This window comes from Trichoplusia ni, chromosome 6, assembly GCF_003590095.1.
Source record: "Trichoplusia ni isolate ovarian cell line Hi5 chromosome 6, tn1, whole genome shotgun sequence".
Taxonomy (NCBI): domain Eukaryota; kingdom Metazoa; phylum Arthropoda; class Insecta; order Lepidoptera; family Noctuidae; genus Trichoplusia; species Trichoplusia ni.
Genome location: NC_039483.1, coordinates 13519404 through 13542341, shown reverse-complemented (window position 1 = coordinate 13542341; position 22938 = coordinate 13519404). Strand labels below are relative to the sequence as shown.

General features: G+C 34.2%; 3 protein-coding genes across 4 annotated transcripts in view; 2 read left to right on the top strand and 1 right to left on the bottom strand.

Annotated features, from left to right (window-relative positions):
- The window catches only part of LOC113495026 (polypyrimidine tract-binding protein 1), a 50141-nt gene extending 38923 nt beyond the window's left edge, over nucleotides 1-11218 (top strand). For both annotated transcript variants that reach the window (XM_026873591.1, XM_026873590.1), the window contains exons 7-14: nucleotides 1430-1589; nucleotides 2628-2824; nucleotides 3298-3331; nucleotides 4334-4426; nucleotides 5085-5199; nucleotides 5489-5590; nucleotides 5679-5756; nucleotides 5843-11218. In XM_026873591.1, the coding sequence (XP_026729392.1) occupies nucleotides 1430-1589; nucleotides 2628-2824; nucleotides 3298-3331; nucleotides 4334-4426; nucleotides 5085-5199; nucleotides 5489-5590; nucleotides 5679-5756; nucleotides 5843-5975 (912 nt within the window). In that variant the 3' untranslated portion in view covers nucleotides 5976-11218. The remainder of the gene's footprint in view (nucleotides 1-1429; nucleotides 1590-2627; nucleotides 2825-3297; nucleotides 3332-4333; nucleotides 4427-5084; nucleotides 5200-5488; nucleotides 5591-5678; nucleotides 5757-5842) is intronic.
- Nucleotides 11219-11941: 723 nt separating this feature from the next.
- LOC113495028 (RPII140-upstream gene protein) lies at nucleotides 11942-14619 on the top strand. Its single transcript, XM_026873594.1, has 6 exons — nucleotides 11942-12265; nucleotides 12585-12750; nucleotides 13054-13142; nucleotides 13656-13789; nucleotides 14031-14139; nucleotides 14355-14619. The coding sequence occupies exons 1-6, from the start codon at nucleotides 12093-12095 to the stop codon at nucleotides 14473-14475; spliced, it is 792 nt and encodes a 263-aa protein (XP_026729395.1). The 5' UTR covers nucleotides 11942-12092; the 3' UTR covers nucleotides 14476-14619.
- Nucleotides 14620-15128: 509 nt separating this feature from the next.
- Nucleotides 15129-22586, bottom strand: LOC113495027 (twinfilin). The gene is made up of 9 exons (XM_026873593.1): nucleotides 22397-22586; nucleotides 21750-21827; nucleotides 21292-21403; nucleotides 20514-20676; nucleotides 19362-19495; nucleotides 18909-19012; nucleotides 18314-18457; nucleotides 17947-18065; nucleotides 15129-17649 (listed from the first exon to the last, which is right to left on the bottom strand). Exons 1-9 carry the CDS (start codon nucleotides 22419-22421, stop codon nucleotides 17497-17499), a joined length of 1032 nt encoding a protein of 343 aa, XP_026729394.1. The 5' UTR covers nucleotides 22422-22586; the 3' UTR covers nucleotides 15129-17496.
- Nucleotides 22587-22938: the final 352 nt, after the last annotated feature.

The following is a 22938-nucleotide window of genomic DNA, read 5'->3' as shown; positions in this document are numbered from 1 at the left end:
ATCACCCCTTAAAAACAGTTCCTATCTACTCCATGTAGCCGGGTCATTCGTAATTTTTATTTCTACCGACGGTCGGACCTAAAAATAATAATGGAAGACAATGGCCTCGGTAATAATTAACGATGGCTACTAGAACAATCATTTACGTTACTGAAGCATTAAGAACCCAAAACATTTTTATTCAGCTAATGGAGTCCGTCGTAAAAATGTCATAATTCATTTGACAGATGACGGTTTACAAAGGAACTCCAATTTACCCCACAGGATTAAATAATTCACGCTTTTAATTTATCCTCTGATAAAACTTTCTCGTCGCTGGTTTCTTTAATATTTTATTTACATTACGCTAGAAAATAATGATACTTGCATTTTTTATAATATATACGCTGTAAAAAGTTTAATATCAAAATTAAATTCAAACTTGTTATGCGAAACAGCTATTTATTTTCGTTCTGTTCTTACCTAAATGCTAACAATACCTTTTAAAGCCCCGCTGAAATCACCCGGATTCTTTACAAACACTTAATCCAACGAAACTGTTTTGTTAATTTAACAAATTGTTAAGTTTCATTTAACATTGGTCTCGAGAGATGAAAATCTACGGTTTCATCTCAATTGAAAAATATCGTTCAACAGCTAAAAAATATTACAATACCTCGAATACCAATGATATACTTTTAAGACATCATTGAATACTGGAAAACAAAAAGCAGTATGACGTAGGTAGAGCTAGATGCTCTTAGCATAATACAATTCGTAACAATAAATTATAAAAGACGATTGCACTGAGTACGAGATCATAAATACGGTTGTACAATGTACGGTTCTTTTACGGCATTAGTTTCATTAGTGAAAATAAAACATGTTTGCATTCTGGTTTCATTATAAAAATAGTATGTACACGCCGCCGACAAGCTTTATGCTCGCAGGAATGGGTTGAGTGCTGTTGCATTTTAATTAATTCTCTTTTCTATCGCGATGTGGTGTTATCAGCCTCCCGCAGGCGTCGCGGCCAAACAAATAGCTGTTGCTCTCCTACGTAACGATTTTGACACGGCCATAATGCGAGTTTTTCTTCTTTGTTACGGGTAGTGTATCGATCCACGTTTTTATCTCACGTTAAAAGGTATTCTTTACTTTGTTAGACAGACTCACCTCCGTCGCTACTTACAAAAATATTGTAATAAAAAAATATTTATGCAGCTTCCTGTTTTATGCGATCGTATTAAAAAGTTAAATTGAATGCTATTCATTTCATTACTAATAAAAACATCACATCCTTATTATCACTCAAATAAACGACCCTCGAAAGAAGTGAAACTTTTTCGACTCGTAATATGTTTTTGATGAGATTTATAATTCGTTCTGTTTTCGTGTCAAACGAGAAAAGTTATTTCAATAAACGTAACTTTCTTTGTTTTTTTTTTAGGCTTTAGACGGGCAGAATATTTACAACGGGTGCTGCACACTCCGCATCGACTACTCCAAGATGACGTGTCTGAACGTGAAGTATAACAACGACAAGTCGCGCGACTACACGAACCCCACGCTGCCGTCGGGAGATGGCGACGCGCACCAGCTGTTGACCAGTGAGTTGATGCCACTGCGGGCACGCCTCGCCCTGGCCCTCGCCTCCAGGATGAGTTAGTCCTCACTACTCTGCGCACCTGGAAGCTTTCTCACCGAGATCCGTCTCTCTCACATGTATCGTAGACTCTTCGTCCTGCATCCGACGATACCCACTCAATGGGGCAGATGAATATTTCTAACCGTTTCCCGAAGCAATTAATCATCTGAACGCAAAGTATTTAACGCGCTCCCGGCAATCAACGTCTGCCCCATTTACACTTGGCTATTGGACTTGACTTCGATCGCTCTTGCACCTTTTTACTTAGGTAGTCTGTTGGTTTTCTTATCTTAAAAAGTCTTTCCATTTTAAATCTTCAAGCTCAGGTATGCTCATTACGTTGAACTCACTGAAGATTTTCTATGTCCCTTGTAATAGCATTAATCTTGAATGTCTGAGAAATATGCTTTGTTCCCTGCGTAGCCTGATAGGTTGCCATAAATATTTTATTCATTTTCACTGTTTTTGATGTTTTTCTGTAAAGGCGCCTTTGCCTTTTGTTCTTTATGTTGCAAATTGCGATGATTTTGTATTCTTAACTGTAGGCACGTATGTTTTTCTTGCGTCAATGTACGTACGAACTTACAGCGTGAAATAAATCTACAATAACACTTCCAAATTACATTTGCTATTCCACGTTAGCTGTTTTCTTGTTTATTATTCATATTTCAATGCTAAATATTCCCGCGGTGACTAATAACTCGTCATAAATCCGTATTGCACCGTAGAGGGTTGTAATATGTGTGGATCATTCCGCTATTGCGAATGTTCTACTTTTGTTATGTAGAATTACCTTGTCTGATTATGAAACATGTCAACTCATTCATTATTTTTGTAAATTAGGTTTATATTTGTAAATATTTGTCAATTTTATGAATCCAAATAGGTGGAATGATCAAATTAGGTAGGAGGGCGCAGATGTTTTTTCTCTCTTTTTTGATATTTTTTTTTCTATTTTTATTTTAAGCAGCAGTGTTTATAACCGGTACTCTCCAACTAGGTGGCGGAGTGCTGGCTCCTCAGTTCCTGGGACTTGGCTCTGGTCTGGCATCTCCGTACGGCGTGGGCGTGGGCGGAGTGGGCTTGCCGGCCTTCGGCGCGCTGACGCTGACCCCCGCCTCCCCCGCCCTGCGCGCCCTCGCCGCACCCCCGCTTCCCCTCGCCACCGTACTTCTCGTCTCAAACCTGAACGAAGAGGTTGGTACACACATCACACACACAACATAACGCTACCTCAATACTGGCAGGCGGATTTATATTTCTGTTTCTCGTAACCGCCCTTTTCTACCTGTCAAATTCAAATTCGAGACAAAAAAACGAAACTTCTAATTTGTATGTAATCGAAATCATTCCCAAAATTGTACCTAAAAAAGATTAGTCAAAATTCCTATTGTTTCGACTTAGTAGTTTAATGTTTATTGGCAAATTTATTCATTACGCTAACACAATAGCCGGTAACGCCTGTATCAGACACCATTATAATTGTGGGTTCACGTTAAAACATTTACGAACTAATGCATTAACATCCGAGCGGCGTTACAGGCTGTTATATTTATATACTCTACTTAAACTCCTTAAAGATAAGTTGCTAATTTATTTATAGATATGATGTCAAATATCTTTTACGACTATTTATAATACTGTCTCTTTTCTCTTTCCTATTGTTTTAGATGGTCACGCCTGACGCTCTCTTTACCCTTTTCGGTACGTGTGCACATACATTCCGTATTTTATATTAAAACATTAATATTGCTCCTGAGCCCTGTCGCCTGAAAGACAAATTGTCAGCTAACATTCTCGACTTCTGTACTGATAACCGCATCCGACGACTTGTCGAAGCTTTGCTTGATAACACTATTGAATCTAAATTCTAAACGCTTTATTAACTCGTATGACAATTTGTGTTTCAGACACCCTAGTCGTAGCTAAGTTAGTTAGAACGTCTACTGTTTACCCAGTGTTGTCTTTATTTCAGTTCATTTTTTTTATTGTTTTCTATGTGGGCTGTCAGTTTCCAACCAGTTACGGTACAGCGGTTTATACGCATCTCTGTGGCGGTGACGTCACTATTCTTTTAATTTTCATTTATTTTGATTGTATTAGAATGTAACTACCTGAGTATCGGTATAAGGACGGTGAACCACAAACATGGTAATCGCTGTTGTGAGCTTTATCAAAGAGGTGCGTCGATGTAAGATCGTATGAGGAATTGACGCCAATAGTGTGTAGAAGAGAGTTAATTGTTTGCAGTAATTTGCTTGACACAGCGCGCCAGTACAAGGTCGCCGCTGTTAACCGCTAAAGCATTAATCGATGGCTTAACGTGACCAATTTAGAGCTTGAAGTTGTTTTCTTCTTGTATTTTCCGTCTGTCCCGTTTCACGACATTATATATTACCAGCCGTTGTACTATGTACTAAACATGCTGTCAAGACAACGTGATGTGTAGTAAAATAGACTATGTTCTAGTTCTAGGTATACATTAGACAACATTGAGAATACATTATGCCAATCCCATTTTTGATAGAATGTGTTTATGTATGAAAATGTCCAATTCGCCTGGAAAGGCCTAAATAAACAATTGAGCATCGCACGATGGATCATAATCCAAAACACACTCTACGAAACTGGGATACTTATCCATATAATAGTTATTGTGAAGGAATCATGGTATTGCTCGATTGTAAGACATTTGTTTGCGTATAGGCGTCTACGGCGATGTGCAGCGGGTGAAGATACTCTACAACAAGAAAGATTCAGCCCTCATTCAGATGGCAGAGCCTCACCAGGCCCATTTAGGTACGCAAGCTAATATTAACCCTATTTCTACGAGAATACGGTTGTATTTACCTAAGAAACTGTGTATTTATTTAGGATTATGAGTGTACTCATGGTTCACCTCTTTGCTGTAGTTTGTTTTTCTTGTAACATAAAGTGTCGTTGTTTACTCGCCACTTATAGTGTTGTTCGCTAAATAATCATTCTATATAAACAAGACGATTCGTATTTGTACAACAAACTTTGTGATATAATACGAATTCATTTGTTCATGAAACATTCATTGCAGTTCACTGATAATGTCGACTAGAATTAAAAATAGACCAGTTCAGTCCATCTTTATTACTTAATAGGCAGAAAACGCTATAAAGAGGATAATACTACTACTCAATCAACACAAAAAAGATACTTTGACTTTGAATATTTGCCATTAAATAAAAATAATATATTGAAGGTTTGAGTAGTGTCTGAGGCTTAAATTTTTGCATTATATTGCTAATATTTAATTGGAGTCACTTCATATAATTAACATTACATATAAAATAAGTGCTACATTTACATTTCTCGCAAGGCAAGACTGTCGCTATACTCAAAGCGAAAGGGGACTCCACTCCGTGTAACGCGCTATCTCTTTTCGTATCCAAACCTATCTAATTGTAATTCTGACTTAAAATTCTAGCGATGACCCACATGGACAAATTGCGTGTGTTTGGCAAGGCCATGCGCGTAATGCTCAGCAAGCACCAGACTGTGCAGCTGCCCAAGGAAGGCCAACCTGATGCTGGGCTCACCAGGTAAGACTTGTACCTTTTTGGTTAGATCCTCTGAGTAATTTAATTTTCCTCTTGGAGTTTGCTGGTATAGAACCTCTTTAGTATGAAGTATGATGTAAGGCTGTTCAAGCAATATTTTGCCGGTAAAATCATAATTAGAAAGGATCTATCTGGCTTTGAAGTCGAATATAGAACGTCGTAATTTGGACTAAGTTTTCAGGAAAGTGTATTACATTTTTGAAGAGTCCAAAAACAATTTGTTTTGTATTTAAATTTTACTCGCTCAACATATTATCAACGTACTTTCCAGGGACTATTCCCAGAGCCCTCTGCACAGATTCAAGAAGCCTGGCAGCAAAAACTACCAGAACATTTACCCACCGAGCGCGACTCTCCACCTGTCTAACATTCCGTAAGTATTTTGTTCTGCAGACACTTGATTAAATAGATTATTTGTTATGTCATCTTGTAGTTCTACAATATGGATGTTTTGTCTTCAGAGCTACGGTGTCCGAAGATGATATCAAGGAGGCTTTCACCAAACGTGGATTCGCTATCAAGGCTTTCAAGTTCTTCCCGTAAGTATATAATTATCTTCGTGACTTGGGTACCTTTTTTTTTGACAATATAACAACGTTTATGGTGTAATTGTCTCAAATTTCAGGAAGGACCGCAAAATGGCGCTGGTCCAGCTGCCATCCATCGACGACGCGGTGGCGGCTCTCATCAAGATGCACAACTACCAGCTGTCGGAGTCCAACCACCTCAGGGTGTCCTTCTCCAAGTCCAGCATCTAAACGCAACAAGTATCGCAGCGTCTTCGGAATATCACACAATGTGGCCGTCGCGTCCCCGCACCCGTCGCACAGTCCGCAGCGGCCGAGACACACGTATCAACAGCATTTAAATATTATAATATAAGGCCCTCTGCACACTCGGCGACGGCGCGGGCCTCGGCGACGTGACTGGCTATTACATCGTACCTCTCACACAAATCGAGAATTTCCCTCGACTGAAAATTAAAATATATCTGTATTACGCTTACTCGGATCACTAGAGATTAAGTGCTATTCTATTTTCTTAATAAATACGTACGTTTACTGTTACTGTACTAATCTAAGATACTATCATCACAGTCAAACGCTGCATGTGTATTCTAATGTATTTTGGACGCATATCCGAATGGAACGTGTCTACGTAGAGAGGATTTATATTTTGTGTGATATTCATTCCATATTTTGAATAAGTATAATATCAATTATTTTATTTTTATAAACTCGTAATGTTCCCGGTGATTACAATATAATATGATTTCGTTATAATGGATTATGATTATCAGATGGTATGTTTTGCAATTAGATTGCGCTAGTTATGTTTGCACTGGGCAATTCGCGTAAGTACCTATGGCTCGCAATGTCAAACATTGCCTCGCTTGTTTGTGGTTAAGTGCGACAGCCTGTTTATACCACCTTAAATTTAATTATTCATCACATTATTAGCACATTGTTGAAATATCTCTTGGTCACATATTAATTTGCAGTTATTATTCTTAAATTGTATTTTATACATAAATATATTTTATTGTCTATTTTAATATGCACAATTTACTATTATTGCATTTCTTTGTAAGTAAATATAGTTTTGTACGCATACACATTTTTTTCTTATTTGATTAATGGAATGTTATGTTTAGAAATGTGTATGTGTGTGCAATATTAGTTATAGAGATAATTTTAATAATATATTTTAGGTGTAACTGTGGCCGGGCTCCGCTCGGCTCTCGGCCCCGCTTCCATTCTTGTTCCGTTGTTAGGAGAATATTGTCTGTTCTACTTCATTCATAGTTATTGACGGTTAGTTAGTGTAATCACATCTCTTTATCGCTAAGCATCTAGTTGTATATCACTATTTAAAACGTTATGTTCCGTGACATAATAGTGACATGATGCATTTATTTTGATGTTAATTTATATTAATGGTAGCTACAACATATATAAATGCTCGTGCATACGTTTCACTAAGTGGTTAATGTTAGATAATTATTTATTTGTGTGGTGGCCAGCTCTCGCCATCACATGTTTTAGAATAATTTTCTCTATTGCTATGAACTGCCACACGCAGTGGAGTTGCGGCGTCGGTCTATAAAGTATTAGCCAGATCTGATTTTGCTCTATGACATATTTAATCAACAGTATTTACACTAGGTCACAATTAAACTTCACTAAACAGTATTTTAGTTAATGAACTGTCCTCCTCGGTCCTTCGTTTTGTATATAGACACACTCACACTTCGATGTGTTAACCTTCTCACACTTCGGACTTCGCTAAACTCTCGATTGGATTTCACACATCTTTGCCTTCTTAAATTAATTAAAAAATATGTCTAGTCCAATGCAAAAGAGATTAAGTTTGTGAATTAAGTGATTATACGTTATCAAAAATCTTATGAATTCGTCTCAAATATTTAAAACTCTGGTAGGGAAGCTTTTGTAAAAAGATTGTATAAGGTAACGAATTTGTTGGTAGAGAGGGATGCCCGAGTGACCGCGCTACCGCTAGGACCAGGTTAAGTGTTCAGTTACACGTCCAGATTATGTGATTAGGCAAAGCATGCGTGAAACAGATACCTGAATTATGACGAGTTAAGGGAATACTGATGCCATCCGCGGGAGACGAACGCACGGCATGTTAATTAATATTGTAAGTCATTAATATCAATCAATGCATTACATATCTCGACGATGCCACGGTCGGTATTCAATTAGGATAGAAAGAGGGAATGTATAGGTATTGTAGGATAAATTGTACGCAACGCTCGTACGACCTGTAGATAGATTGAATCACGGATCTCGCTATCGCGGCTCAACACCGCCGCGTGCGCCGCGTGCGCCGCGCCCGTCGCGTGCAACGCGTACGGCAGAGCAAGTGTCAGCACGTCAAACCCACAGCCAGTCTTATCGATTACATTACTTTCGTCACATATCCCACTATCTCGAAATAGTCGGCAAAAATTATTAAAAATAAACTTTTATTTTAGAAAACATTTGTGAAGTTATAAAAGTCACATATTTACACTATTATGAAATGTATAATATAATATATATCACTTACATAAGAAATAAAGATAGAGCTTAGTAAGATGGTTAAACTGAGAAAAATTAGATTGTCATTACGATGTAAGATTTAATAGAAAAATTTAATCATACAAATTGTATTAATCAGTACCTACCTATAATAAGAACGTAAAAGTAGTTATTTGGTTTAGATAATGTTAGGTGACCAGGGTGTGGTGATATTTTGCACGTTTTTGAAAATGTTTTTCTATACGGCGCATGATTCGGTGCCTGTGTTTTGAAATGGTTAGGAGTGGGGTGCGATTGGTGGTGGTCGAGTGGCGTGAGATCGGCGGTAATCGCAATTGTAATTTTAATAATAATTATATTATTATTATTATGTATTTAAATTAATAACAAAAATCACAAAAAGGAGATTACATATCCACTGTACTCAGCGTAGAACGCTACACACATCCCGCGGATTCCTTTGTATTCATCATGTTTTGCTCGTGTATAAACGTAATTATTCAGTCGCTTGTGCTCAATACATTCGTAGACTTGTCATTATTATGTGTGTAGCGTTTTCAGGCCTAAATATTTCTCAGTAACATTGGTATTGACTAATAGATAATTATAGGAATTTATGTGTTTAGAAAAGTATTTTAAATATTTAGAATTTAATGGTAATATTATTAAAAAAAAAAAAAATAGATCAGTGTTTAGGATGAGATGCCAAATTTAAAGTCAATACACATTATTTTAGGTAAAAGGTAATTGAAGTAATCTTAACATTTATTGAAAAGTTGATGAAAATGTTACAGTTAAATTATATTTGAGAGTTTTATTAAGCGCAATATATGCAATTTTATTCATTGTAAGTGAACATTGTTTCAATTTGTTAGTTAAAGTTATGCGTTGTCAAATGATGTGAATGTTGTTTTCGAATGTGTTATGCTCCGTGTGTTGTCGGAGCCGCGGCGCTATCCTCCCGTTATCGTGTACTTTGTGTCTCTCGTTCCACGAACATATCTGCGCATATCATTCTGAATATGCCTTTATTTTATTGCGCTTCATAATATATATCTCTACTACATATATTAGCTGTATTTAGTATCTCGTACGGTATGATACAGGCCCACATATCACTCAATTCTCGGCTAAGGCGACTGCCTTCCCTTCGTCTCGGCGGCGACCGCTCCATGTTTCATGTAATTTTTATATTGTGTCGTCGTCATTTTCTTATTTTAATTTTATTTTAAGCCTTTTGTGTGGTTAATTTCACTCCTTATTTTTAATTTCATAATTAAACTATTATTATCATTGACACTTTTTGTTCTTTATTTTCCGTCCTTTCCCTTCTACCTGAATCCTTTTTTATTTTATTTCCATACCAATTGTCTACGATACGGACGACAGTGCGGAGTCACAGAGGTAGCGTAGTGACATCTCCACTAGCCTTCATTATGTTTGTTGTTTCATGAGCGTCTGTGGTTATCATTTAATCCCTTTATTTCAGAACACCTGAAGGAGTTTCAAGAAACTAATTGTAAATAAAACTTATAAATGTTAAAGGGGATCAATATAATGAAATGATGTACATTAGTACACAATTGGTATTCTAGACATATTCGTACTTATAGAACTTAATTACTATCCTGGCGAAATCTACACTTGACTACATTTTAATGTATCTATTACGCTTCGATATATTTACATATATGACTTGTGAATAACATTCTCTACCTTTTTCAACAGAGTCGGGAGACTCGCGATGAATATTATAGGTGAATTAACACGTTGTTTAGTTGAATTGTGAACGGAGTAAGGGACTTAAAATATTGCCAATGATATTATCTATGTTTTATATAATATTAACAAGTGGAATATTATATTTCGCACAGGGTATAATGTGAATTAAAATTATAACGCTGCCTGGTTTAGATCGTCCGAGGCGGTTCGTGTCCGCGCCACGTCCCTTATTCCTTCTGTGTGAAAAGAACTGAAACATTCCGTATTGAACGTTGACTTAGTGAAATTATTGTGTGTCTGCCACTTTATATGCGAGGCCAGATCTGCGTCATGCGATTAAGCCGGGGCAGAGGCAAGCGCTGACTTGCTCTGTACCAAACGGCAACTGGCATCTCACAGCCAAATTGCTAATTAATTTCCAAATGCATTCGGCAAAGTGGCAGCTACGCTCGTGTTAAATTATTCTGAAGATGTAAATATTATACACGACTATGTTAATAATTACAAATTAAATTAATAGGATCTATAGTAAAGATTAACATAATCATTACTTTAAGATTTACTAGTTAAATATCCTATCTTAATTTCAGTAGTCGCTCTAGTGAATTATATACCTACCTACCTAACTTATCGAAAACCCTTTCTAGGAAATATTACTGTACCTTTCCTTGTTTCATGATTTATGTTTTGGTTGTTTCATTAAAAGAATTAAATAATGGTGTGCAAATTAAAGGGTTGTGTGTAAAGTTAAAATAGTTAAATAGATGTAAACGATCGTTCGAGTAACGAAATTTATCTCAACGTTTTCTTGAAGAGCACATCTAATTTTGTTCACAGTGGTAGTAAGATTTGCTGAAACAATTTGAACATGTCAATATTTAGTCTTAATTCAATATGCCAAAGACCAATCGTTGGGACAAAAATAACAGGGATATAATAATATTTTTCTTTCAACGTAACTGAAGTTATATCTTTAAATACACGTTTAAAATTCAATGGCAAGCTTTAACAGGCTCTATTTCGAGATAAAACTTATTTTCTTGGTGATTATTTGTGAAACTTAATTTTACGAAATGCTTCGGTCCTTCTAAGACCGTTTGCACTCTAAACTACATGATGTAATGCAGTTATATGAATTATAAATATATACAACAATATTAATATCTAAGTGACTACCCTATTGAACTCTAGATTTATTCTTTGTGATTTTATAATAAAATATAGTTGAAAATGGAGTGTACTTTCATTTCTTTAACCCTATCCCTTTGATTCTTAAGAAGTTATGGACTATATTTATGTTCGATAAAATTCTTCACAATTTGGATATAATTATCTTAATACAAGTTGACAAGTCCACATCGAGCTGTCCAATCTGTTTAATATCATTTTTCTAAAACCTGTGTCACGCGGGAGACCGAGGTTCGATTCCCCGTCAAAAAGCCACGCACCATACACATGAATGCTTATATGGAGCCATACAGATTAAGAGTACCTAAGTACTTTTTATGATTAAGTTATAAACCTGGGGTTCCTTATTTTTCCCTTGTTGGAACCTCAAACGACTATATTATGGCGAAATGGCGTAAATGTCTTACGCATTTTTACCACTGTAAAAATATTTTTGCACTCATTTTGAATATACTACTCACAATCCAAAACCCGACTTACGTAAATTACTGCAAGGTACAATAATATTGTGTGTCTAAACATTACTACGGGGCACTTGTCGGTGAAGCTTTCTCCATATTTTTATATACCTTAAATGCATTCACGCAGTAGACAATAATTATATTTACTTTTATTTAGTATATTTTATCTTCTATACTGGAAATAGAAACAAAGTATGGTGCACGAGTTGGGTAAGGTTGTTTGAAATTAAAAGATCCTGAAAATGCGATTATTTATAACGTTACTGAACGAATTAAAACCACAGGGTCAAAAATGACAGTTGACAGAACACATCTGATATTGTCAACGGGAGAATAGTGTTGTTGATGTCGAATATTTGAATTTTCTATTTTATAACCTCTATGTTATAATTGTTATGAAAGAGATCATAACATTTTAGTTTACATATATATATTATGCCATAGTTTTAATCGATACAATATGTTCTTCCGTTCTTTTACAATGTGGAAAACTGCCGTAAGATTGACACCTGCTTTTTCGGTACCTATCTTCACGGCTCAAAGGAATCAACATGATCAAGTTCTTGTCAATAGTGCTGATTCAATTAAACCGAAAACTGGTTGGGAGAGAGTAAAACAAATGTATTCGCGATCGTAAGTTAATCCTAATCCATTTATTTAGTAAGTTAAGCTGAGTTGAATGAAGAACACCTAGTACTGAATTAATTCATCTTTTTGTCTTTTTATCATTGTAATTATACTTAAACTTGAAGCTTTGCACAGATATTAACTTTTTGACGGCTGTTTTGTTACTCCTGCCCAGGTCCCTACACCTCCATTGAAAGTTGAATGTGAGATTTGTTCTTCTTCTAAAGATCTTACAGTTCTGATCGACTATTGCTACGTATCCTTCTTACCACACATAAATCTAATGAATGTCACATTAAAAAGTCCATAATTTATACAATTTCAGTGAATATGAAGAGATTTCAGTAGAATTGAACACGGTACTGCAGTCAGCACTCAGTGGAGCCTTCGTCGGAGGCTGTTTGGGAGGGTTTGTTAGCTCCCGGGTAGCCTACTTAGATTTCATAGAAAACAACCAAGCTACGATATTCAAATCAACAGCTAATGCAAAGGTATCTAGTCAGTTGAATTTATTAATTAAATATATTTTATTGTGATGTTGATCTCTTTGTGTCATACTCCCATTATTAATTTATTTACTTTACTAAACCTGCTTGGATATATTATTCCTTTTTATATTGCCATAGTTAGCAGTAAGTACAATATTATTAATATGTAGTATATTTTTACTAAATCTATTTTTACATTTCCTGTTAAGGCATCTTTACATAGATTTGTGTACAATTTCAACAGCACAAACCTATGTACACAAGCTCAATTTTCTACTAATGCAAACATATATCATTTGATTTCAGAAAAGATTACAAGACTATGTGACCGTTGCCTTTGCGAGAGGTGCTTACAAATGGGGCTGGAGATTGTGTTTCTTTACTGGATTATTTAGGTAAATATTTAATTGGAAAGGCTATTTTGTATAGCCTGCCAAGAAAGTAGTATCACCTTATTGAAATCTATTCTTGTCACAGATCAAGAGGGTGGATTTTCTTACATAAAAATATATGGGCAACACAAATGTCAACCTTATCGCCGTTTCAGTAGCTTATGCTATTTTTATAAACTGGTAGTCCAATTTCTTGACCAACCATACAAAATAAATATCAATAAAGCTGGCCATACACAGATTTTTTCTCCAGTCTAGTCCACAAATCAACATAATAACATTTAAAAACTTATTGAAAGCTCTCACTTAGTGTGAGCCTTTTCATAAAAGCGACCAATAGCTAGAGAGTGACTACACTACATCTGTGTATCTGTCTGTATATAGTCTTCCTAAAACTGATAACTTTAAAAAGAAATTGATAAACAAAGACCTTTTATATTTTTTTTAATGAGTTCTATTTTTAAGTAAAGAATACTATCTATCTAATCTGTTAATGTATTTAATATTAAATTTCAGTTTAACTGCCACAACAGTCTCAGTGTATCGAGGAGATACCTCACTAATAGAGTACATATCTGCAGGAGCTCTTACGGGAGCTTTATACAAGATTAATTTAGGATTGCCCGCAGTGTTTGTTGGTGCAGCTTTAGGTATGTCTTACTCTATGAATAATGATATAATAAGAGATAACGTTTTGAACACAATGGCAGTCCTACATCGTAATCTATCGCGTCATTTTTAGCCCTGGCAAGTCACCACCAGACAATTTTAACCCACTTCAAAAAGGATGAGGTTTTCAATTCGTCTGTTTTTACCTTTTATCTGGTTCAACTGATCAACTTAAAGGTGAAATGTTTTTTTTTGTTAAATATAATATATCTATGTTTACAGGAACGGTACTAAGCACAGCAGCAGGACTAGCAATCATAGGACTATTAAAAGTCACTGGCTTAAGCATGGCCGATATTAGAAAAGCTTTATACAGTGTAAAAGTAGCAAGGTACGCCTTTTTTAATCAAATTCTCTTCTATAATTGTTTTCGAAGTTAACAACAGAAGTCAATCGATCGAATCAAGTACGATTTACAAATGCCGTCATTTTTTTGTGATAAGTATCATTAAGCATTTATTATTCCTCTTTCGAAGTATACTGGGTGTGTAACTCAACGCATGCATGTTAGTACATGCAGTGAAGTATAAAATACTTTTTTTACAGGGAAGACCAGTACAACCAAGTGTTAGAGAAGGCAGCAACCATTAAGAATGATGAACTGACTCAACATCATAAAGATTTAATCGCTGAGACTGGAGAAATCTCGATAGACGACATAGAATAATTACAAGCCAATAGCTGACCCCTGATGTTCTAAATAGGTACTTAAAATAAAGATCATTATGTCAACCATTCTTTAAATATGTACCTTAATGGTTAAAAAGTTGACTATGAAATCTGATTAAAGATTCGAAAATGTGATTTTTTATCCATCTGTTTACATGTCCCTCTACTTGGCAGTATTTTACCAAAGGTTAAAATTATTGTCCAAGACTCTGACAGTCTTGGACAATAATTTTAATCTTATCAAAACCTCAACTCACTCAACTCAACAGCTCACAGTCACTTTTCTTTGCCCATTACTTTTCTAGTACATTTATTCATCATTCTGCTTGTCTCTATTTCTGTAAAATAGCAGTGTATGTGCCTTTTATAGGTATTATAAGGAGTATTAGTGTTAAGACACTTCCTTCATGAGGAAAGTAAGGGGGAAGCTACAGCTATAGGTAACTGTTATATTTGAAACACAGTTGGAATAACTAGTTATTGACAAACATTATTTGTGTCAAATTGAATGTTATTATTTATTTGGAGTCAGAGTTTGTTAAATATTGTACATAAAGTAGGTTTGTAAAATAAACAGAATATTTAATTTTACTGCTGGTTTATTTTTTAGTGCAAAACTTGTTTTGTATACCTAATGCAAGATGGATGATGAGGGGCACTGTGTAATTTCGGTAGAACTATACTACTTAGGTATATATTGAACAAGGTAAGCAATCTTGGGGTCTTATTATACAATCATATTAAATAAATTAAATCTATTTTGCTTTACATTGATTTTTAGTCGCGTTATATTTTAAATTAAATTCTTAGACAAAACGACACACCACGATTTGGAGAGCTTAACTTTTCTGGTTCCTAAACATATGTAGTACAGTTAAGGTGTTCATAATGTCCAGGCTCACACTTATAGCATCTTGAAAATTAGCCTGTTACGTACTTGAAAGATAAAAAAACAAAGTTATATTAAAAGCAATTTATTGTTATACACATTGCACAATACAGGTATGGTCAAACCGATTTACAAAAATATAAGGAAATATGTAGGTATTTATAAATTTCATATTTATCGTATTTGTGCAACAATTTTAGGAATTAAAATAAAAAACAAATTGTTTTCGCTTAATTTTAAAAATACGAAAGGTAAAAAACGCTAAGGCTTATAATTATTGAAACGAGATAATAATGAACGCTTTGGTTCTATAATAAAAGTTACAAAACTTTAAAAATGGCAAGATCTATATAATAATTAATTTTATTGAGCTACATATGCGTTCATTATAATTATCATAAAAATATACATATTAGGTATTGAAACAGTCCTACTACCTAATGACTGTTAATAATACTTTTATAACGAGTACACATAATTATAGATTGCATTACATTAACACGTGACTTAAAGTACCCTCGCTATCGTTATTGCTCCAATGTTTTTATGTAAAATGACCGAATACTGAAACATCAATAATGATTGTCATGCACTTAACTTTTAACTGGTATCAGTTTAGTCTGCCCGTAGGCCTCTGATCAGGGCCCCGATTCCGCTATTTACAATGGGGCTTAAGAGAAAGCGAATAGTTTAATTTTAACAATAATTCCATTAATTCATCAGCGATTTTAAATAGTGGAATAGTGGGTCCTGCCTTTAAACACCCTTTAAATCTTCTCACGTGCAGATGTTATTATTTGGAACCAGTTTCAATTACCAAAGTGAAATATTAAAGACAAACTTTAAGATAACATTATTTTGTATAGTATTCGGAGTAGAATTCATTTAATGGACAAAATATATTACACATTACTTTTATAGATTACAAAAAATATAAATTTAAATCGTTGTAGCACATTATTAGTTTACACAAAGAAAATAAAATACACATTTCATGTTACTTTATCCCGTTATTATTTCCTCTTTTTAAAAGTAGATAATAATTCATTATTTATGATCAAGGGTACACCTGAACTTCATAGTCGTCTAATTCGTTTTTACGTTAATAATACTATAATCAGTTAAATTCAATTTCTACACATTACATATTTTTTTAGGTATACCATTTTACATAAATTATTAATCAAACATTTACCAATACATTTTAAAAATAGAATAAACGTTTTAAACATTTTTTCTAATAATTTTTTTTGTATTATTGCACATTGACCTCCAGTCTTTTCAGCAATATAAACCTTACTCATAGAGGTTAATGAATGATTTTATATATTGAAGCATGTACTTATTATATGGTTTTAAGGAACGCCTAAATCACGCGGTTCCTTTAAAAAAATATTCGGCTTTAATTCATTGAAAAAACGGCTTTTGTTCCTCAATATTGCAATCGAAGATTTAGTCTCATTTTACATAATTTCATAAAAGCAAGCTAGCTCAATACAAAAATAAACTATTTTATTAAAACTTATCGCTTGTTTGGGTTCATACTAATATCTAAATTCATTTGTATTCATATCATGATGTGGAAGGTTATTAAAAGTCACCATCAAGCTTTAGTCGTCAAGAGTTGAACAAAAACGCGGATGAAACAGGGCGTATAAAACTATTCTTTAAACTTAGTTGACTATTGTTTGAAACGGCTTTAAATAAGAGGCGGATGGAAGTGTCGCAGTGGCGCCAGTGTGCAGCACACAAAGATCAGTAAATTCTAGCGATCTTTGTGAAATTCATATTGTTAGGTTCTGCTTTTATATTGAGTATGAACATTAATCAAAAAATGTTAAAACGTATCTTTACTACGCAAAAATGAAGTCGACTAACTAAATTTGATTTTTAAAACTACTGCACATCAATTTCAATGAGTTCTGGTTGTGCTACTTGGTAAAAACAGGTTGGTTGGTTGGTCAATTTTGCGTATTGAACTGTACTATTTATATGTGGCATCGCTACTGCACTTCTATATATCGTATGAAACATAAAAGTGGAGCTGATGTCTTATCACAATGGCGCCACTGCTGCACTTCTTCAGCCTCGTATCTCTAAGTGCCCTTAAGCCGCATAATCTCTGTATAATTACTGCGTAGCTTGCGACTTGGTGATTCGTTTCGCACCCCTATTAGGCGGGCCTTTTGGCTTGGCGAAGGCCGGACGATGCAGGTTTCTTGTTGGATGTATCTCACTGTATAAGAACTCTTCGGTCAATTCCTTTCCGTCGTCGATTTCCAACTGAAAATGTTAGGGTGAATATATAGGATAAGATTATTTTAAGAGTAATATTTGTGTTGGGGGTGGAGAATTTATTGTAATAATGCCATATAAGACAATGGACTGATTCAATTGGTATAGTTTAATGATGGTCTGCTAGCCTGGTGCTTTTTGGAAAAAAGGCCCCATAAGAGTGTCAAAACTTGAAACAACAAAAACAATATTAAAAATCTTGTTTATAAAAATTACAAATGAATTAAAAACTACTTATAATTTAAAAACTTTTTGAGCAAGAACTGTAATTATAATCTCACTTACCCTTTTCGCTATTTCAACACCCATTTTTTCAATAATTTCTAAGAACTGGCCTTTACAACTTGAATACATCATTCTTTCCTTAATACTGCAGTTGTAGCCGGGCATTGAATAGATGAACACTGCAAAAAACATTCGTTTGAGTATGTGGACATTTCTTAACCCATGCAATACTTGAAAACCCTTACGAAAGCAACATTATATTCTTAAAAAAATGGTTTCCTCTTATTTTGCAAACTCATATTTATATTTTATGATTACTGAGAAGCCATTCTTATTCTCATCTTCACAGAGTTCAATATGAGTTATTCACTCTTATTAAAGCGAAATCAAACTTATTTCCATATACATAGAGTTCAAAATCAAATACCTATGCTCTCCATATAGTCGCTCTCGTGCGTGTGCTTGAATATATACAAATGGTATCTGGCCTGGTCGGCCGGTACTTGCTGCGGGAGGTCTGTCAGCGATATGTTTGCCGCTTTTGACAGGTGAATCTGTTCTTCTACTAAATCTGGAAAGTAAATGATGACATTTGTAAGTGTCTGCATAGGTTGCATTTATGAACAACTACCGAGGTCCAAGTTTTATCCCAGCTTAAGCAAAAGCGTGGCTGCTTGCATGTTCTTTACAAATCGACTATAAGTGGATTAGTAGATCTGTGTAGACGGAGTCAGGTAAATCATATTACAAGTAATTTGCATATGCAAATGCGATGGGGTTTCAACAGGCTAGTTTTTGTCAGTTCTTGATGTTAAACTACGACTTGATAAATTAATTTTATAAGCAGTTAAATGGTTGTTTGTAAATGGTTCGTGGACTAGACTCCACTGCTGTACTAGCTCAATATTAAACAAACCAGTTGGATCCAGAACTTTTCGACCAATCCCGATAGGTAAGTTTTAAAATATTGTATATAGGTTAGAAGTAATATGATGATAATATTATCATAACGTCTTACTTACCTATCTTAAATTGTAAGTAGTTATAGGAACCTCGTTTGAGATCATTTAAACCTTGTTTGGCAGCTTCCGTTATAGGGAATGACACACCACCCATTGTTGATTGCCTGAAAAAAAGTATAAAAGTTAAAAAATACTGTAGTCATCAAAATCCACATGTTCAAATTTAAAATGTCTAATTGTTTTCAATGAAAGTAAGAAATAAATGTGCTGCCTCATATATTCAAATTGCCGAATTTCACAACAGTTGTGTCGCAAAATTTATGTTTGCTACAAATGGTTATGTTTGGTTATGATTTGATGATGGTATCAGGGAGACATTTGTAGTATCTATCTAGTATCTATATAGTCAATCTGCTACTTTTTGTGAATATTCTACCAACTTAATAATTTTCAAACTCGAAACCAAAATAAATAGTCTATTTTTGTTTAATGTAAAGGTTTAAGATAGTCTACCTTGCATCAGTTCCATAGTTAGTGTTGTGTTCACTCTCCTGTAGCTCCTTCAAGGCCTCTTCTCTGTCGGTGAGGGGGGCGGGCGCACTCACCCCGCTCAGATGCGCCTTGTAACCTTTCAAGCTGACTTCATCCTGGAAATAGAAAATCACAAATAAAATAAAATTAAGGTGTTTATAAATTAAAAATCTTTTTCAAGTACTACTGTTTCAGGCACATTCGATACGTTAACATTAAGAACTCTAGATGCGTAATTCCATAATGCCAATTCTATGGAGAAAAACCGCCAAATGCACTTTTTTCTTTTTCTCGTGCCTAAGTAACAATAAACCTTTTATTGTCATTTTAGAAGACAAGAACCATTTTAGATCAATTTATTAGCAACATGCGTGATGTAATAGACGTCAAAACCTACTCTATTGAATTAACGATATTCACATGCAGTTGTTATTCCAGGACCGGGATGGTTGGCGCTCTTTGGGGGAGGCCTACGTTCAGCAGTGGACGGCGATAGGCTGAGATGATGATGATGATGATGACATGCAGTTTGCATGTAGTAACATTCTTCAACTTATGAGATACCTAATCTTAAATTATGATTTTGCACTTACAGATATGATTATAATTTCATTATCTCAAGTGGAAAGTTAGTGATTTACTAAACAAACAATACAATTGATGATTAAGACTTTTGATTCAATGAATTCTTGTGCAATAAGTATCATTATAATATTTATAAGACAAAGACACGGTTTAAGAAACAAGCAGCAAGAAACCATATAGTCTTCTTAATTTGATTGGTAAAAGTTGAGATTTAACAGTTCAATAAAAATTCATAGTTATTCATATATTTAAGTTAAGTCTTTATATTATTTTTTATCGAGTAAATAAATCGATCAACACATAACACTGTAAATATGTTATATATATTAACATGTATTAATTAATATTCAAACATAAAATATGTCTAAGCAAAGGATCTACAGTTTCATGAGCAGCGTGAGGACTCGAATTTATTAGTTCAGTCTGAATCTAGTTAGAAGAACAACGGGTGAGAAATCGTTCCGGTATCTGAAGTCACCTAACCGAACTTATAATATACATTAAAGATATACCGTTTCACTCGACTTTGGCGTGTCCTAGTCAACTCACCTTAACAGTTGCATGCATTTCATCCTTAATGTGTGACGATCCAAACTCTTGCTTTAAGGTAGCTTTAGTGGAGGCGTACAGCATCTTGTGTCTCACCGGAGCACTGTCAGGAGACCAGCTGAGTAGTAGCCATTCATGCCCAACGGAATTTGTTGAGTCAAATCTAGTATAAGGAAAACACAGTTAAATAAATAGTTAGTAGGGTATTTTAGAGTAGGTAGGTTAGAGTTATATATTTCCTTAAAAAATAGAACATTATGAACAACTAATTTTGTAATTATTACATTATCTATACCTAAATATTATTTAAACAGGTTCTAATCATAAATATTTTTTATTGAGATTTTCTTACCCATCCAAGTTAAATATATATAGCCTAACCTTGCAATCTTACAAATGGCCTTCGTTTAGTTCTAAATACAACCACAAGGCCTATAAATACGCTATAGAATTACAGAATGTAACTTCAGTGAAGTGTGTCATATAATATTTTTAACTCACGTTGATAAATCTAAACAATAATTTGCGAGGAATAACTATTATAGTGTGGAGACAGGTGCACTCTCTATTTTCTAACTTCATAGCCTGATTAAAGGGCATACTGAAACAACCCTATTTTTTTTAAACATTACCATATTTATTATTACTTCCCATAGTATTACAAATAGTAGCTATGTGGGTGGAATCATGTAGCACAGCTATTAGTAAATAATAGCAGTAAAGTAGGTGTAAAGAATATAAAATAACAAAGTGTCTGGTTTAATAAATAAATGCTTACCTATATAAAATATAACATGGCAGATCATCCACAACCAATGACGGGACATATTTGTCAAAGTCTTGCTCCCATGAGTGCTTCGGAGGGTAATATTTGGATAGCACCAGCTGTTCTGAAAGTTTACACACTAATATATTTAGAGTTATTATAAAGATTTATTATTATATTACACAAATAATAATATATATTATACAACAGGTTGCAAAATCAATATTTAAAATTAATTAAAGGAATCGCATAAGAAGCCTGTGTGAAATGATTTAGTGTACACAAAATGGACAGACTTACTTCCAAAATAAAAATATTATAATGTAAATATTACAAGTAGAATGAAAAAATAATTAATTTAGGTGTTGACTTGCAGGATGTACTTGTAGAAGTAAGCAGGAGATAATGAAGGGTGTTAAGTAAAGAGTTATATTTGTTACTGATTATAACACATGTTTGTTTAGTATTACCATTGTCAATGCTGATTTTCAACACTCTGATCTTTCCATCTCTACATTTGCCCAAATATTTCTTCAATTCTGCATTGGCTGAAATTTAAATTTAATATTATATAGAGATAAGGACCTAAATGGAAAAGCAAATACAATGAAAAGTTTTATAACAGTAGTTAAAATAAACTTTACAGATAACATTTGTGGACTTGGCATATTATTATGTTTTCAAGTTTGCTCCATCAAGATAAGTTTTAATCTATAGTTTACTGGTCATATCTCTACTGAAATCATTGGGATTGTTACGATAAACGCATGAATCATAATCTATTGAATTCTCAATCAATAGCTTTCTCTAAATGGTGTTACATGGTTCGCGTTTTTCTGCCGTTTCGTAATAGGTTGTCCGGCACAATTGTTTTTTAAGTTGGTGTAACGGTACGCCACGGAAATATAAATATCGGCTACGAATTCGCAAGATCTATAATAATATTGACGTGGGTGATCCGGTTTTACGCCAGAAATACCGCTATTTCTATTTATATACTTTCAATAAATACAGTTTTGATTTTTATACTTTGAGTTGATAGGAATTAGATTAATTCACCGGGTTTATTACCACAAGTCGTGTTTATTACGAAAAATATAACTGTATTTTAACATACCTTGGATTCCTGTTTGATGAGACATTGCAGTTTTTCTTACGGTTATTGTACAATATACTCACTTCACAAAACAATATATCTCACAAATGAACTGTACAAATTAAACTGCAAAAAGAAATTAAATATTAAAAGTTGAAAACCCCATTCACTGTTTCACCATTAGTGATGACAGTAGACGTCAATTCACAAGTATCTGTCAAAAAAGCCAACAATCGATTGAATTCGTGTAACTTGGAAACTTGGCTTTTGCGATATAAAAAACTTATTGGGCCAGGACACATATTTGAAATTAAGGTTATTTTGTTTACTCATCATAATGCATTAAATTATTATAATTAGAGTTGATACCTTTTCCTTTTTTGAATTTTTATTACTATTTTAATATCAAACAAATTTCCTGCTTGTCATGTTATTCGGTATGTACCAATGAAACTAGGTGGCGCGGTAGAAGGTACTTATCACGACATTCTTGATAATATTTAGGAGTAAGAAGTTCCTAAGACGTACATACTTAGACATAACAATGCACTTTTTTTGTAGAA

Bases quoted from the DNA above. Each gene is read 5' to 3' on its own strand.
- LOC113495028 (XM_026873594.1), top strand. From the start codon at position 12,093: ATGTTCTTCCGTTCTTTTACAATGTGGAAAACTGCCGTAAGATTGACA. The intron at 13,143-13,655 runs GTAAATATTTAA...ATTAAATTTCAG, and splicing joins TTCTTTACTGGATTATTTAG to TTTAACTGCCACAACAGTCT. The intron at 13,790-14,030 runs GTATGTCTTACT...CTATGTTTACAG, and splicing joins GTTTGTTGGTGCAGCTTTAG to GAACGGTACTAAGCACAGCA.
- LOC113495027 (XM_026873593.1), bottom strand. From the start codon at position 22,421: ATGTCTCATCAAACAGGAATCCAAG. The intron at 18,458-18,908 runs GTAAGTAAGACG...TTTACTTTCCAG, and splicing joins CTACTTACAATTTAAGATAG to ATTTAGTAGAAGAACAGATT. The intron at 17,650-17,946 runs GTAAGTGAGATT...TAACATTTTCAG, and splicing joins GTGTTGAAATAGCGAAAAGG to TTGGAAATCGACGACGGAAA.